This window comes from Anoplophora glabripennis, unplaced genomic scaffold (genome assembly GCF_000390285.2).
Source record: "Anoplophora glabripennis isolate ALB-LARVAE unplaced genomic scaffold, Agla_2.0 scaffold691, whole genome shotgun sequence".
Taxonomy (NCBI): Eukaryota; Metazoa; Arthropoda; class Insecta; order Coleoptera; family Cerambycidae; genus Anoplophora; species Anoplophora glabripennis.
Window position 1 is genome coordinate 128,218 of NW_019417023.1, and position 14,441 is coordinate 142,658.

Here is a 14,441-nt window from a genome sequence, read left to right on the forward strand (position 1 = left end):
GTATGAGTTTTTGGAAGACATTCCTTTGAATCAGAGGCAACAAATGTGGTTCCAGCATGATGGTGCTCCAGCTCATTTTTCCATGGCCGTTAGAGAGCATTTACACCAAACTTTTCCACATAGATGGGTAGGAAGGGCCGGACCTGTTTTATGGCCTCCAAGATCGCCTGATCTGAACCCTCTAGATTTCTTTGTTTGGGGATATTTGAAGACATTAGTGTATGGTACTCCTGTAAATAGCCTGGAAGAGCTGCAGCTACGGATTAATCAAAAGTGTCAAGAAATCCAAACCAAGGAGGGTGTTTTCGAAAGAGTTCGAATATCGTTGAGACGAAGATGTCGTGCCTGCTTGGAAATGGACGGAGGGCACTTTGAACATCTTCTGTAACTTTGTTTTTTGTTTGTTAAAAGCTTCCTTTGTCGGTTTATTCCTAATAAAATAAAATGTTTGAAAAACGAATAGTGGTTCATATCTCCGAAACCGTTACTTTGCGGACCCATGTTTATTAAGACTTTTCTGCTTATTTTGGTTTATACTATTACCTCCTGAAATATTTTACACTCTTTTTTCAACACCCTGTATACATGTAGCAAAAATATGAAAACTTTTTAAGTTAGCGGAAGGAACTTTGACCTAAACGAGACTTTCGGTACATTAGTAGGCCAGGATATTATAGTACATAATTACAGATTGTAAAATAATTACCATCTGCGATATTTTCATGTTGACATCAAAAAAATTAAAACACATGTACTCAAATCGATAAGAGAATTAAATAGCTTTTGCAGTTTTGTGTCTAGTAGTTTGTTTGCAGTACAGTATAGGTACAATACAAGATGGGTCAGATTTAATATCGCATCTGAGAGTATGATACCTTTGGAAATGATGGGATCTTTCAGAAACGCTGCCCCTTTCGAGAAAGTTCTAAATAAAATATATACCCACTATTTTTTATATTTTCCCAACCAACGGATGCGGAAATTTGCAAATAAATATTTTTTCCTACGACTACTTCAATTTCCAAAAAAATATCAAACAAAAAAATCAATTTGGCTGTGAGAACGTGGCAAATATAAAAAAAAAATATCAAACACGTTTTTCATTTAATTTATTTAAGACGTTAAATGTAATTCACCCTGCACAAGGATAAAATCATTATGGATTTAGAAATCTAGAAAGAGAACGGAAATAGAAAAGAAAAATATGGAAAGGGTAAGCAGAGAATTAAGGGTAAAAACATGTGAGAGCTAATAATAGAATATGTGTATGTATGAAGAAAGAAAAAGGGCAAATAAGAAAATTTTTAAACAGAAACAATTATAATCCGTATCACGTAAATAATTTTTTGACAAACGTCGTCACTCTTTTCATTAATTTTAATTTATAAATAATTTTGTATGTTCATGTTTGTTTCGAGAGGGGAAGAAAGGTGCCTGATAAGACAATCCCAAGCAAAATGCGGATACAAAAAATCTCTTTGTAGTAGCTGTTTTTTACGTGATAAAGCTCGGTCAAAGAATGTAGGATGTTTCCTCGAATGATTGCATTATTTGAGAATGTAAACACATCAAGTATGTGTTTTTCTATTAATTACTTAAACATTTCATTTTATTTATGATAATTATTTTTTACTAACTGTTTAATGATTATCTTTTAAGATGATATTTTTCATAAGAAAATGCCAGAACCAACGTTTTTAAATTAGAAATCCCGCAAAAGGTTTCTCAATTTTTGGTATACGAAAATTGTTGAATAACGCCTTAATGTAAAAAAAGCCTTAAATTATAATTTTACATAAAAATTGTTCAAATGGGAACATTTAAAAAAATGTCATAATGGTCTTTTTGATTTTTAGTCTATATTTATTGATAGCAACCATAATTAAATGCATAATTCTAAATATTTTTGGATTTGAGGAATTTGATGCTCATTTTGTTTTAGTTGATTTTTGTGAGGCCTAAACCTCATACACACCTGGACACGTAGTATAACTAACTCTTTTAATAGCAAAATAAGATAGATAATGGGAAAATATAATATAATAAATATATAATGAAAAACATGAAATATGGCATGAAGCAGGACCTGATGATGAACTTTCACACATAATTTAACTAGAATGAAGAGAAATGGAAAAATAATATTATTTTATTGATTAAACCCGTTTCGCACGTCGCGTCGGTGTAAATGTAATGATAATGAACTAGTTTTAGTTTCCGTTTTATGCAAGGCTTTTACCAATTATTTTATTAATTAGCTTAATTGGCCAAGAGCAATTATCTGCGCGTAGAGTGAAACCGTCCGTTTGCTCCACTCTGACGAGTGCCGCGCAGACAATTTCTCCACGATTCCCGCTAATCAAGGGGAGATCGAGACAATAAAACCAGTTTTCCTGGCCGAAAATAGGCAGTTCGCTACCAGAACTCGAAGATTTTCAGGACCACTCCGAGGACCCTACGGAAGACCTGCCACCGCCATCCGACCCAAGGAGTTAGCCACCGGAATAAGTACCTAAGTAAATTGTATTTTCCTATGTTCATCTGTCCTGGCCGACAGTACGATGATAGCGTTGTTGGCGAAGGTTTGGCTGGGTAGCCCACCGCCCTCATTTGACGAATGGTGTTAGTCACATTAACCGAATCGCTGGTTTGGCTGTGTATCCCACCGCCAGTGGAAGACGTGAAGGTGTCTGACTGTACGGCAGCAGCGTTGTCGGCAACAGTTTGGCTGGGCATCCCACCGCCCAAGCTCGATAAACGCTATAAGGTACAATAACTGAAACTGCTGGTTTGGCTGGGTATACCACCACCAGAGGAAGGCGTTGTGAGTCGGCCGTGCATCGAAGGAAAGGCCCTCGAAGTTTGGGTGGGTACTCCACCGTTTCCGGGAGAAATCTGTCACCCGCCACGCGACCGAACGTGCACCTCGATCAGACTTTGCCTCCTGTGAACCAAACAAGTTCTTTTCCTGATTACCGTTTGCTTATTTATACCCTTATTTATGCTTATAAATTGCTTATTTATTTGTGCATTGCATTGCTTCGCTTTTCTTCTTGGCTGGTTGAAACCCCGCTTAATTTCCATTGCTTTGCTGGAAATCGCCGACCAAATTTATTTGTAGAATTAGAGTAACCCGTAATTATTTTTCTCTGTTTCAGAGCCATTTCGGACCGGTATGTTTGTTGATTATTTACTACTCTAATTTGTTAACCTTTTGTTTTATTTCTAGCACCGAGCGAAATTAAAACCGAATAACTGTTCATGGTGTATCGTTTTTGAGTACCTATTAGATTGTTTATTGTAAAATAAACCAAACATCTAATACTGAATCTGTTTACCCTACCGATTTTATGTCCTGGCCACCGATATTTAACCTCGTTCTAATTTTGTATTTATTTAAAGAACCGAAAACACTGAATAAGCATTTTTAATTTCATCGTAAATCATTGCTCCAGCCAATTTTATTTTATCATTCACACCGCTTGTAAATAATTTTTGCATTTCTGATATTAGTTGCTTATAAAATTGTAAGTAGAATCCATTTTGCTTTTGATTGTTTCGATTTCCGTAGACCTTAGTAATATAAAATAAATCTAATCAATATATTCCCAGTTTGTATTCATTTTTAACGCCGACAACATTAATAAATTCCGACCTGTAAAAAGCCTTACTATCTTTTTGTGACCTAAACTGATAAGTCCGTTTATTTTAAAAGTAAAATAACACTACACTCAAAGAACTACTTTGATTATAAAGTAAAAAAATATATAACCAACCAATGAAATTAAACTTTCTTCATTGTAGCTACTGAAACGGAGGGTAAGATTCACGTAGAGTTCCCCCACGTAAAAGATAGGGAAACTGGCGCCCGAGACTAACCGAACAAAAGGAATATAAATCGGAGTACGTTGCTATGACGTCACTCTTCGCCGCCCACTGCCGAACAGCGTTGCCAGTAAAATACTAGTCAAGGATCGTCAAAAAATTAGGCGCCCAAGCAAGGGCGCCTATAAATATTGTAAATTAGAATTCAAATTGCGAATTAACATTCCGTTTAGAGTTGGTAGTCTACCGGGGCGTCCACCAGTAATGTAATCTGTTCTGCTCTTACGCAAAAGCAACCTCATTAAGATCTCTATGCCACTCCTAGACCGGACAAAGCCAATAGTTTTGAGCAAATGTGTCAGTTTTGTATCATATTTGTGTGGGGCGGTTGAGAATATTTATCTGATGATTGCCGCCCGTCCACTACCGAGAATCTAATTGGACAGTACAAGTATTTGCTTTTACTATTTTGAAATAAAATACTAGGTCTCGTTTGTCGTTTAATGAAATAATAACAAAAACAAGAGAAAATAAAGTCAATTTTCTACAATAATTTATTTTATTCACCCTTTTCTCGATTGTGCTTCCTAAGAGGTACTTGTGGTAAGAATAATTTTTGTAAATTAATTCCAGGCTGCTCGAAGATTAACTTGCAAATAATTCCAACCATTATTGAAACTGGTGCATCAACAATTAAAAAGTATTTTACCTGGAAAGTAGAAAATAGTATTTATTCAAAGTTACTAAAAGTAATGAATTAATGACACAAAATTAAAGTTTATTACCATTTTAGTCAAATTAATTTCCATCAACGAGTAAGTTCCAATTCCTTTGTAAGGAAATATAATCATATATTGAAATATGTAAGTCGCAAATGAGAAATTACTCATCACCAAGACATATTTATTTTCACATATGCGTTTAATAAGGCCTAAAAGAAAAATATTAATTATTTCTTACAAGAATGAATGAATGATATGACATAACAAAAAACTATATTTTTTAATTTAAAGTCGTAGTTGATTCTTAAAAGCAAGAAAAGATCTTACCTCCCATATTATGTGACATTCCTAAAATACCGATCCCAATGCCTAAAGAAAATAGGGGTTTGACCAAGGATCCGAAAATTGCTGCTTGAATCCCTCTGAATTCGTGTCCCGCTATGAATATTACTGCAGAAGGCAGACCAAAAAATATTAAAAGCCATAATATGGATGTTACCTAAAAGAAAGTTAATACATTTTGATTCTATAAAATGAAGCAATTAAATGGCCAAAGCAGGCGCTAGCGACGAGGTAATCATTGTCGAGGACGAGGGAGAAAGAGAAAAGAGAAAGAGGGGGAAAATACACCTCCCGATAGTAGGGTCAAAAGAGAAAAGAAGGGCGGCAATGGCGGCAAAAGCGAGTCGCTAGGGTGGATTGGCAGGGTCCTGAGTAGAGTCGATAAGGAAGTACAATTGATCATTGATAAGGCGGAAAGGGAAAAAAATACTAAAACAGAGATAAAGTCAGCGGCAGCCTCTCTAAAAATATTGATGGCACAGCTAAGAGATGGGGACCTGACTTTATGCAGTGGTGATATATACGGGAAAATAGTAAACTGGGAAGTGAGCGAGACAGAAAACCTGAGTCTACATAAAAATATCCACTTTGAGTTGAATGTGGAGAGGTCTCGAACTCTCGAAGCGGGCGTTGCCAGAGAGGTGGGCTGGAGCTTTAATCCTTCACTGATGGAAATGGGATATACCAAAATACAATAACTCTGGGAGACTTCTATGAGATCTTGATAGAGGTGTGTAATAACACCTTCCCCAAAAGGAACGGAGGTAGAAAAAGGCAACCTAAACACTGGTGGAATGAGGAGATTGCCGAAAAAAGAAGAGATGTTTAAAGGCAAGAAGAGCCATTGCTAGGATCAGCAAAAGAGCTGGGGATGTTACGACCAAAAGGGAAGAATACAAGTCTGCTAGGAAGGAATTAAAACGGTCAATTAAGAAATCAAAAGAATAATGCTGGAAGTGACTTCTCGAGGAGCTGAACGAGGATATATGGGGAGATGCGTACAAAATCGCCGTCAAAAGGGTAGGAAGTAGGCACCCCCCACAGATGGAGGACGACAGTAGGGTAGATATTGCCAGGAAGCTGTTTCCCGAAACGGAGGAAACAAAGTGGGAAAAAATAAGATGTAAGGCAGAGGAAGTGCCTGCGTTTAGCTCGAGGGAGTTGCAGGAGGCTATACAGAGAATAAAGAATAAGAAGGCACCTGGCGTCGACGGGCTGTCCCCGGAGTTCGTAAAAGCCGTGGTGGGGGCAGGGCCAGAGTATGTGCTCGGACTTTTCAACAACTTAGTCAGAGNAAAATATTAAAAGCCATAATATGGATGTTACCTAAAAGAAACTTAATACATTTTGATTCTATAAAATGAAGCAATTAAATACGTATAAATATTAAGCAGAACAATTTTGATTTCTTTTAGTAATACTGACTAAAGTAATTTTAAAAATACATTTCACAAAAGTTCTAATGGTATGCGCTTTAAGAAAACAAGGCGTACGAATTTTTGTAATCTGAATAATGAAAGGAAACAAGTGGTATTGGCAGCATCAAATAGACTTCGGCTAGTAATGTGATAACTGAAAGTCCTTAAACTATCTAGTAGGTCCGCTTGTCGAATAATTTTGTCTTGTTGTCCCAGAGGGCGTGAATTATTTTCCTGCTCCAACCGGGACAGCCCAGGGGGGCAAGTTAGTAACAAACAAAGGGAGGAAGACAATCCCTTCAGCGGAAGTCGAAGGTGTCGAGGTCGCCGGTACCCGAGAATAGACTAAAGACTGGGATGGAGAGACACCTCCCTCAGGGGAAGGAAGGGGAGAGGGAACAGACGGCCAAAGCAGGCGCTAGCGACGAGGTAATCATTGTCGAGGACGAGGGAGAAAGAGAAAAGAGAAAGAGGGGGAAAATACACCTCCCGATAGTAGGGTCAAGAGAGAAAAGAAGGGCGGCGATGGCGGCAAAAGCGAGTCGCTAGGGTGGATTGGCAGGGTCCTGAGTAGAGTCGATAAGGAAGTACAATTGATCATTGATAAGGCGGAAAGGGAAAAAAATACTAAAACAGAGATAAAGTCAGCGGCAGCCTCTCTAAAAATATTGATGGCACAGCTAAGAGACGGGGGCGCCCAGGACACACTGAAGTCCTGGGAAGTAAGGCAGACGAGATGGGAGGAGCACAAACAGGAGCAAAGAGAGATCACGAGTAAATTGAGGCAAACAATAGATGACCTTCGGGGTGAGAATGGAAAGTTGATGAGGGAAATTGAAGCCCTTAGGGGAGACCTCAGAAACGCTGGGGTAAACAGCACAATCGAGGAAGAGATGTTAGAAACAATTAAGGACAATGAGAGTTTTCAAAGCCGAGGGAAAATTTTAAAGCGACGCAGATGGTGAAAGGTACACCACTTGAAGCAGATAGGTCGGCGGACCTAGTCATACTAGCAGAGCCTGGGAACAAAAACGACAGCATTAGAAAGGCACTCCTAAGACGCTTCCCTGACGCAGCGGATTTGGAGGGTAGTGTAGCGGCCCTTTCCGTCACCACCAGGTGATTGGAAGGGGGGGGGGGGGCGTAGAAAGAACGAACTTCGTTTATAAAGCTGAAATAAGAACCCTAAAGGACTGGTTCGAGGCGCTAATGAGTATTAAGGAACGGATGGCAAGAGACGACAGGAGGAATCTGGCAATATACCCGCCTGGATTGGACGCTGACGGACAGGAAACACAAAAAATTGCGGAGGCGATCTTTAGGGGACAAAACATATTATGTAAAATCTATGTAGATCGGCTGACAAGAGCACCTAGGAAGAGAAATACGGAAGCAGTGATAGTCCAAGGGGGAGAAGCTTCGTATGCTGATCTGCTGAAAGAAGTGCGTGACAAGGTAGCTCCAATAGAGGAGGTGACAAAGAACATAAAAACGATGAGGAAATCAAAGGACGGCAAGATGCTAATTATAATGGACAGTGAGGACAAGGAGGCGTTGGAAAAACTAAAACTAGAACTAAGAGGAATATAGTGGGGCCTGAGCATGTTAAAACGGCGGGAAAAGGACCAGGCAAAACAGTAATCATCAGAGACATGGACGAATTAACAACGAAAAAGGAAGTGGAGGAGGCAATCATGAAAGAAACTAACCTAGCCGCCGGAGAGTGTAAGGTGGGAGATATGCGCCCTTGTTTCGGGGGTAACCTGGCGGTATCTGTAAGGCTGTCACCGGTCAAGGCAGAGAGACTTCTAGAGATAGAGAGACTGAGAATTGGACTGAATTTCTGTACGGTATCTGAACGGGTGAACGTCAACCAATGCTTCCGCTGCTGGAAGTATGGGCATACTAGGAAGGAATGTGAGGGAGACGACTGGTCTGAGCTTTGTAGAAAGTGTGGGAAAGAGGGACATCAAGCCCGCGAATGCAAGGGAGAAATATGGTGCATGTCCTGTAAAAGAGCCGGACATGCCGCAGGAGCAGGGGTGTGCCCCGAATTTCGAAAGGCTGTGGCGAGGTCAAGACAACTGTCTAGGGCGAAAAAAAAATACTAATCAGAGAGAGCTGAGATAAAATAGTGCTGTGATATTCTTTTACTACCCAATACATTAGCTAGTTGTAAGTTTTTTATTTATACATTTCGGTTATTTATTTGTCTACCTATTTACTCACTTATTTACAATATGAAGAAAATCAGGTTTCTATATACTAATGCAGGGAGAGATAGGAGTGTCATGGACTTGTTGGAACAGACGGTATTGGAACACAATATAGATATTGTGATTGTGACAGAGCCAAATAAGAATAGAGTGGTGTCTCAGGGATGGTTCATGGACAGAGAAAGGGTTACAGCAATCAGTATATGCGGGAGGAATGTGAGATACGACACTATGGGCTGTGGGAAAGGTTTTGTTTGGGTGTCTTGCGAAGGCATCCATGTATATGCCTGCTACTTTAGCCCAAATAAGGAACAAGAAGAATTTGAGGCCTATATACAAGGATTGGACGAGGATATTAGGAGAAATGACACCAAAAACCTAGTAATTATGGGGGATTTCAATGCCAAATCCCCCAGTTGGGGAGCACCAAGGACATGCCCTCGGGGCAGTTTCTTGGAAGAATGGATAGTGCAGAGGGAACTGGGGGTATTAAATGATGGGACGCCAACCTTTGAAAGAGGTGAAAGCCTCAGCCATATATACCTGACTTTATGCAGTGGTGATATATACGGGAAAATAGTATACTGGGAAGTGAGCGAGACAGAAAACCTGAGTCTACATAAAAATATCCACTTTGAGTTGAATGTGGAGAGGTCTCGAACTCTCGAAGCGGGCGCTGCCAGAGAGGTGGGCTGGAGCTTTAATCCTTCACTGATGGAAATGGCGAAGACCAGATTAAGGGAAGGCTTCAATGGGATAGACCAAAATACAATAACTCTGAGAGACTTCTATGAGATCTTGATAGGGGTGTGTAATAACACTTTCCCCAAAAGGAACGGAGGAAGAAAAAGGCAACCTAAATACTGGTGGAATGAGGAGATTGCCGAAAAAAGAAGGACATGTTTAAAGGCAAAAGAGCTGGGGATGTTACGACCAAAAGGAAAGAATACAAGACTGCTAGGAAGGAATTAAAACGGTCAATTAAGAAATCAAAAGAAGAATGCTGGAAGCGACTTCTCGAGGAGCTGAACGAGGATATATGGGGAGATGCGTACAAAATCGCCGTCAAAAGGGTAGGAAGTAGGCACCCCCCACAGATAGAGGACGACAGTAGGGTAGAGATTGCCAGGAAGCTGTTTCCCGAAACGGAGGAAACAAAGTGGGAAAAAAGATGTAACGCAGAGGAAGTGTCTGCGTTTAGCTCGGGGGAGTTGCAGGAGGCTATCCAGAGAATAAAGAATAAGAAGGCACCTGGCGTCGACGGGCTGTCCCCGGAGTTCGTAAAAGCCGTGGTGGGGGCAGGGCCAGAGTATGTGCTCGGACTTTTCAACAACTTAGTCAGAGAAACGTCGTTCCCAACAATGTGGAAGGAGGCAAACTTGGTCTTAATTGAAAGGTCAGGCCAATCTGTCTGTTGAGTATAATGGGCAAGTTGTTTGAGAGGATGTTAAATAATAGGCTACTGAAAGAAGTAGAAGAAAAAGGAGGTCTATCCCATAGACAATTCGGCTTTAGGAAAGGGAAGGGCACTATGGATGCTGTTGAACAGGTAAAACAGATCGCTGAATACGTTAATAGGGGAGCATATAAGAGAAGGGAGTGTTGTGTTATGGTAACCCTGGACATTCAAAATGCGTTCAATACGGTGAGCTGGAAGGGCATAATTGAAACATTCGAAAAGTGGGGAGTAAGCAAATACTTAGTGGAAGTCATAAAAAGCTATCTGGAGGACAGGATGGTGTGGGTCACAAAGGCAAGAGGCATCAGTATGAGGATGGGAATGCCGCAGGGGTCGGTCTTAGGACCGACACTGTGGAACCTATTTTACGACGAGGTACTAAACATACAACAGCCAAGCTCTGTCTCAACAATAGGTTATGCAGACGACCTAGCTCTAGTGGTTAGTGGGAGAGATGCGGAGGATATAAGGAGGGATGCCAACATCGCAATAGGAAACATCAGAGAACTTCTGGAAGAGAAGGGCCTGAAGGTGGCCATGGAAAAAACAGAGCTGGTTGTACTGGTGGGCAGGAGGAAAATCAGGGATTTCTACCTTGAAGTGGAAGATACCAATATCGTGTCAAGGGAAGAGATAAACTACCTGGGGGTTAAAATAGGTAGAAACATCAATTGGAAGTACCATATAAGAAACATAGAAGAGAAGGTCGGTGCGATAATGAGGAGGATGTATGGCTTACTCCCTAACGTGAGAGGGCCTGGAAGCTCAAAGCGAAAGCTACTAGCCATGGCGGTTTACTCTAAAATGCTGTATACTGCGCCAATATGGGGGACAGTCCTGAGATATAAGAAGTATAATACAGCCCTGGTGCAAATTCAAAGAGAATGGCGATTAGAATATGCAGCGCCTACCGGACGACATCGACGGCGGCGCTGCAAGTCGTTGCGGACGATATTCCCATCGACCTTAAGGTCAGATAAAGGACGTTAAGGAGGGAGACAGAGATGACGGCGGCGGAGAGAAGAGAGGACATCCTCGACAAATGTCAAGACAGATGGAGTAGGGAAACGGAAGTGGCAAGCTGGACGAGGAGACTGATACCGGACCTAAGAACATGGGTCAACAGAAAATTCGGGGAAACGAATTACTACCTGACCCAAGTACTCACCGGGCACGGTGCTTACAGAGCGTATTTGTACAGGTTTAAGCTGTCCCGAGAGAACACGTGTGTATATTGCGGGGCAACAGATACTGTCGAACATACAGTGTTTATCTGCGAGAGATGGGCAAGAGAAAGAGCGAGGATGAATTTGAGAGTAGGAACAGAGGTTACTCCCGAGAACCTGTGGGGAACATGCTCAGAAGCAGAACAGTGTGGGAGGAAATAAATGGAATGTTAAGTAAAATTATGAGTATCAAGGAGAGAGAGGAAAGACAAGAGGGGGTTTAAGAAACAGAAGTGAATTTGAAGTAATGCCTGAAAAGGCAGTTTCCAAGTATCACATTAGAAGAGAGGAGGGGTTTTTGTCGGAGTTGCGCCCGACACTACCCGGGGCGATAGATCCTAGCCCTGGGTGCCAAGTGGTTTCCCCTCCACCCCCCTCCCAAAAAAAAGTAATGTGATAACTGAAAGTCCTTAAACTATCTAGTAGGTCCGCTTGTCGAATAATTTTGCCTTGTTGTCCCAGAGGGCGTGAATTGTACTTACACAAAAGGGTAAATCAAATATAAACGGGCTTTTTGTTCGTGAGCAACTACGGTTGGGGCCTGCGCTCCTTGTTTGCTTGGGTGGGGTCATTAGGAGTTAGGAGATCTGGCGATTCCACACTTCCAGCTAATTTATCACATCAGCAACGCTGACAATGCCAGAGCAGCAGATGCACCTTTCCACGGCGCGACGCATAATTATAACATTTCTTGCTGTTGGAGGAGTTCAAGTGACGGATATTTTCCGGAGATTGAAAACATTGAAATAAAAATATTCACCCAGTTCAAAGACATTCTTGAAGACGATCGACGGATGAGAGCAGCTGAAATTGCAGAGCAGGGGGGAGTAAGTTATGGGAGCTGTCAAGCGATCATCACAAACGAACTACAGTTCCGTAAAGTGTGTGCCAGATGGATACCTCGTCTTTTGACCATAGATCAGAAGTTGAGAGGTCTGTCAGAGGTTTACAGCAAGGTTTGCGAAACAAGGTGGTGCATTTTTAAGTCGGATCGTCACATGTGACGGAACATGAGTCCACCACTACATTTCCGAGTCGAAATAAGCCAGATTGGAGTCGTGGAGGAAAGGAAAGGCGGCCTTTCTTCTTTCTTTCAACCGTTTTTCTCGACCGGCGGCGCGGCGGGGAGCAATTTTGTTCACAGATTTTTTATATGAGCGACGTATAATAAATGCTGCTTAGTTCTGCGAGTTGTTGAACGAGGTGCGGGTTGCGTATTTCCGCGTAAGGCAAGACCAACGGATTTGAGAGGTCATACTCCTCCATGGCAACGCCAGGCCCCATACTGAAGCTCTAATGGTCTCAAAACTCGAACAATGCACTGAACTCAACATGATCATCTTCCCTATAGTCCAGACCTATCGCCGTGCGATTTTCATTTGTTTTGGCAGCTTAAAGAAGCTTTAGGAGGGCGACGATTGACGGGGTAAGGAGAGATTCGTGCGCATTGTCTGCTGACGAAACCAGAATTATTCTATGATGCTGCCATAAAAACCTTCCTTGTCGCTGGGAAAAATGTTTTTCTAAAGCAGGAAGCTATGTAGAAAAATAAATTATATATGCCTTTTATTTTTCAATAAATAATTTTTTTAAAAGAAGGTCCCTTTTATATTTGATTTACCCTCGTAAATAAACTTACTTTGTTACTGACGTTACGGCCATTCTTATATCTTGTGTATATAATTCCCAATAACATGCCGACCAAGCTTGTAGTCCAGCTGGAATATGTTGAAGAGTATAATATCCTTGACGATTCCCAGTAAAAAAGCATGTTTTTCTTCAAAGTACTGTCGATTAAAACATATATTTTGTAGTATTTATATTAATCTTTGTTAATATTGTACCAAGACAGTCATTTTCATAATTCTGTATTTGCTACTATTGACTCAGAAATTCGCATTTCCAAAGTACTTACTTTACATTGAGCCTCCAGATTATATCCGTATCACTGACGTATATGACAGATCCGTACAACATACAGGAAAAAAATATTAGGAAGCCAACTGTTTTAAACTCATCCAGTTTATATTTTAAAATAAAATAAATTGTGATTACTGTCATAATGTACAGTTGAAAATCCACAGACAAATACCACGAAGGGGGATGACACTAAAAAATTTAAAATTACATTAAAAAATACTTTGCAATGGAAATATATAGGGTGTCAATAAACCTATATCAATAACTTTCTTGTTTTAAATACAATGGAAACTGTTTAAGTTTATGTACCCCTGGGAATAATTGTTGTAATTATGGAGAGGAATATCACTACACTACGTAACAAGAACAGTGGCGTGCATGAAAATTACCTTGATTTTTCTGGTACATGAACCCACCACATTAATTATAAGAGAGTATAAAAATAAATAAAAATTTACTGCATTGTAAATAGATGGTGAGTTGATTAAGTGGAGTGATTCAGGGTCGGACTAAGTTTGGCGTAATAATCCTTGATTAAGTATCTGGAATACATGACACTTTAGAACACAAATTGCTTCATAAAAATTGTTCATCTTCTCTATTACCCATTCGTAGGAATGCCTTATTCCAGAATATAACATTATACAGGGTAGCCCATCGAAAACGTACCGCAAGGCATTACAGGGTAGTAAAGAACTTTTCGGCAAAATCCAAAAACAGGTCAAATTTGTTTCTGAGGAGGACAACTTTTGGCTCAAAAAGCATACCAAAATCTTCAACCCCCTAAGTGGGGGTGCTATCCCCTAAATTTTTTCAAATGGGAATGGGGGTCAAGTGGGGGGTCATTAGAAAGGGCTTTTAATTCTCTATACATCGATTCTTACTTTTTGAAAATCGATTCATTATTTTAGAAAATATGCAGCTTTGAAAATACGAACAATATTTTTGACGAGAAATGCGAAAATCGATTTAATTTTACTTCAAAACTTACGGTATTAGTCAAGTAAATGCTGAAAATGTTGTCCGCCAACTTGCATACAATGATACAGGTTGTCTTCAAACCGTTGTCGAACATTCTGGAGCACTTGCGGTGTTACTTCGCGACATACATTAATGATTCGTCCTCGCAGATCTTCCAAGGTATCAGGTGGAGTGCTGTAAACTTTGCTTTTAATGTGCCCCCAGAGAAAGAAATCTAAAGGATTTAAGTCGGGTGACCGAGGGGGCCACTCAATTGCACCTCTTCGTCCTATCCAGCGTCCTGGAAACGTCTCATTTAGGTAATTGCGCACATTGAGCGAGTAATGTGGAGG

The 14,441-nt window shown here is 40.5% G+C and overlaps 1 protein-coding gene across 1 annotated transcript in view; it reads right to left on the bottom strand.

Moving 5' to 3' along the window:
• Positions 1–4,322: 4,322 nt before the first annotated feature.
• The window catches only part of LOC108911130 (O-acyltransferase like protein-like), a 27,050-nt gene continuing 16,931 nt past the window's right edge, over positions 4,323–14,441 (bottom strand). Inside the window, exons 10-14 of the mRNA XM_023455810.1 lie at positions 13,124–13,317; positions 12,848–12,995; positions 4,875–5,046; positions 4,611–4,756; positions 4,323–4,534 (exon numbers count right to left, since the gene is read on the bottom strand). Of these exons, the coding sequence (XP_023311578.1) occupies positions 4,385–4,534; positions 4,611–4,756; positions 4,875–5,046; positions 12,848–12,995; positions 13,124–13,317 (810 nt within the window). The 3' untranslated portion in view covers positions 4,323–4,384. The remainder of the gene's footprint in view (positions 4,535–4,610; positions 4,757–4,874; positions 5,047–12,847; positions 12,996–13,123; positions 13,318–14,441) is intronic.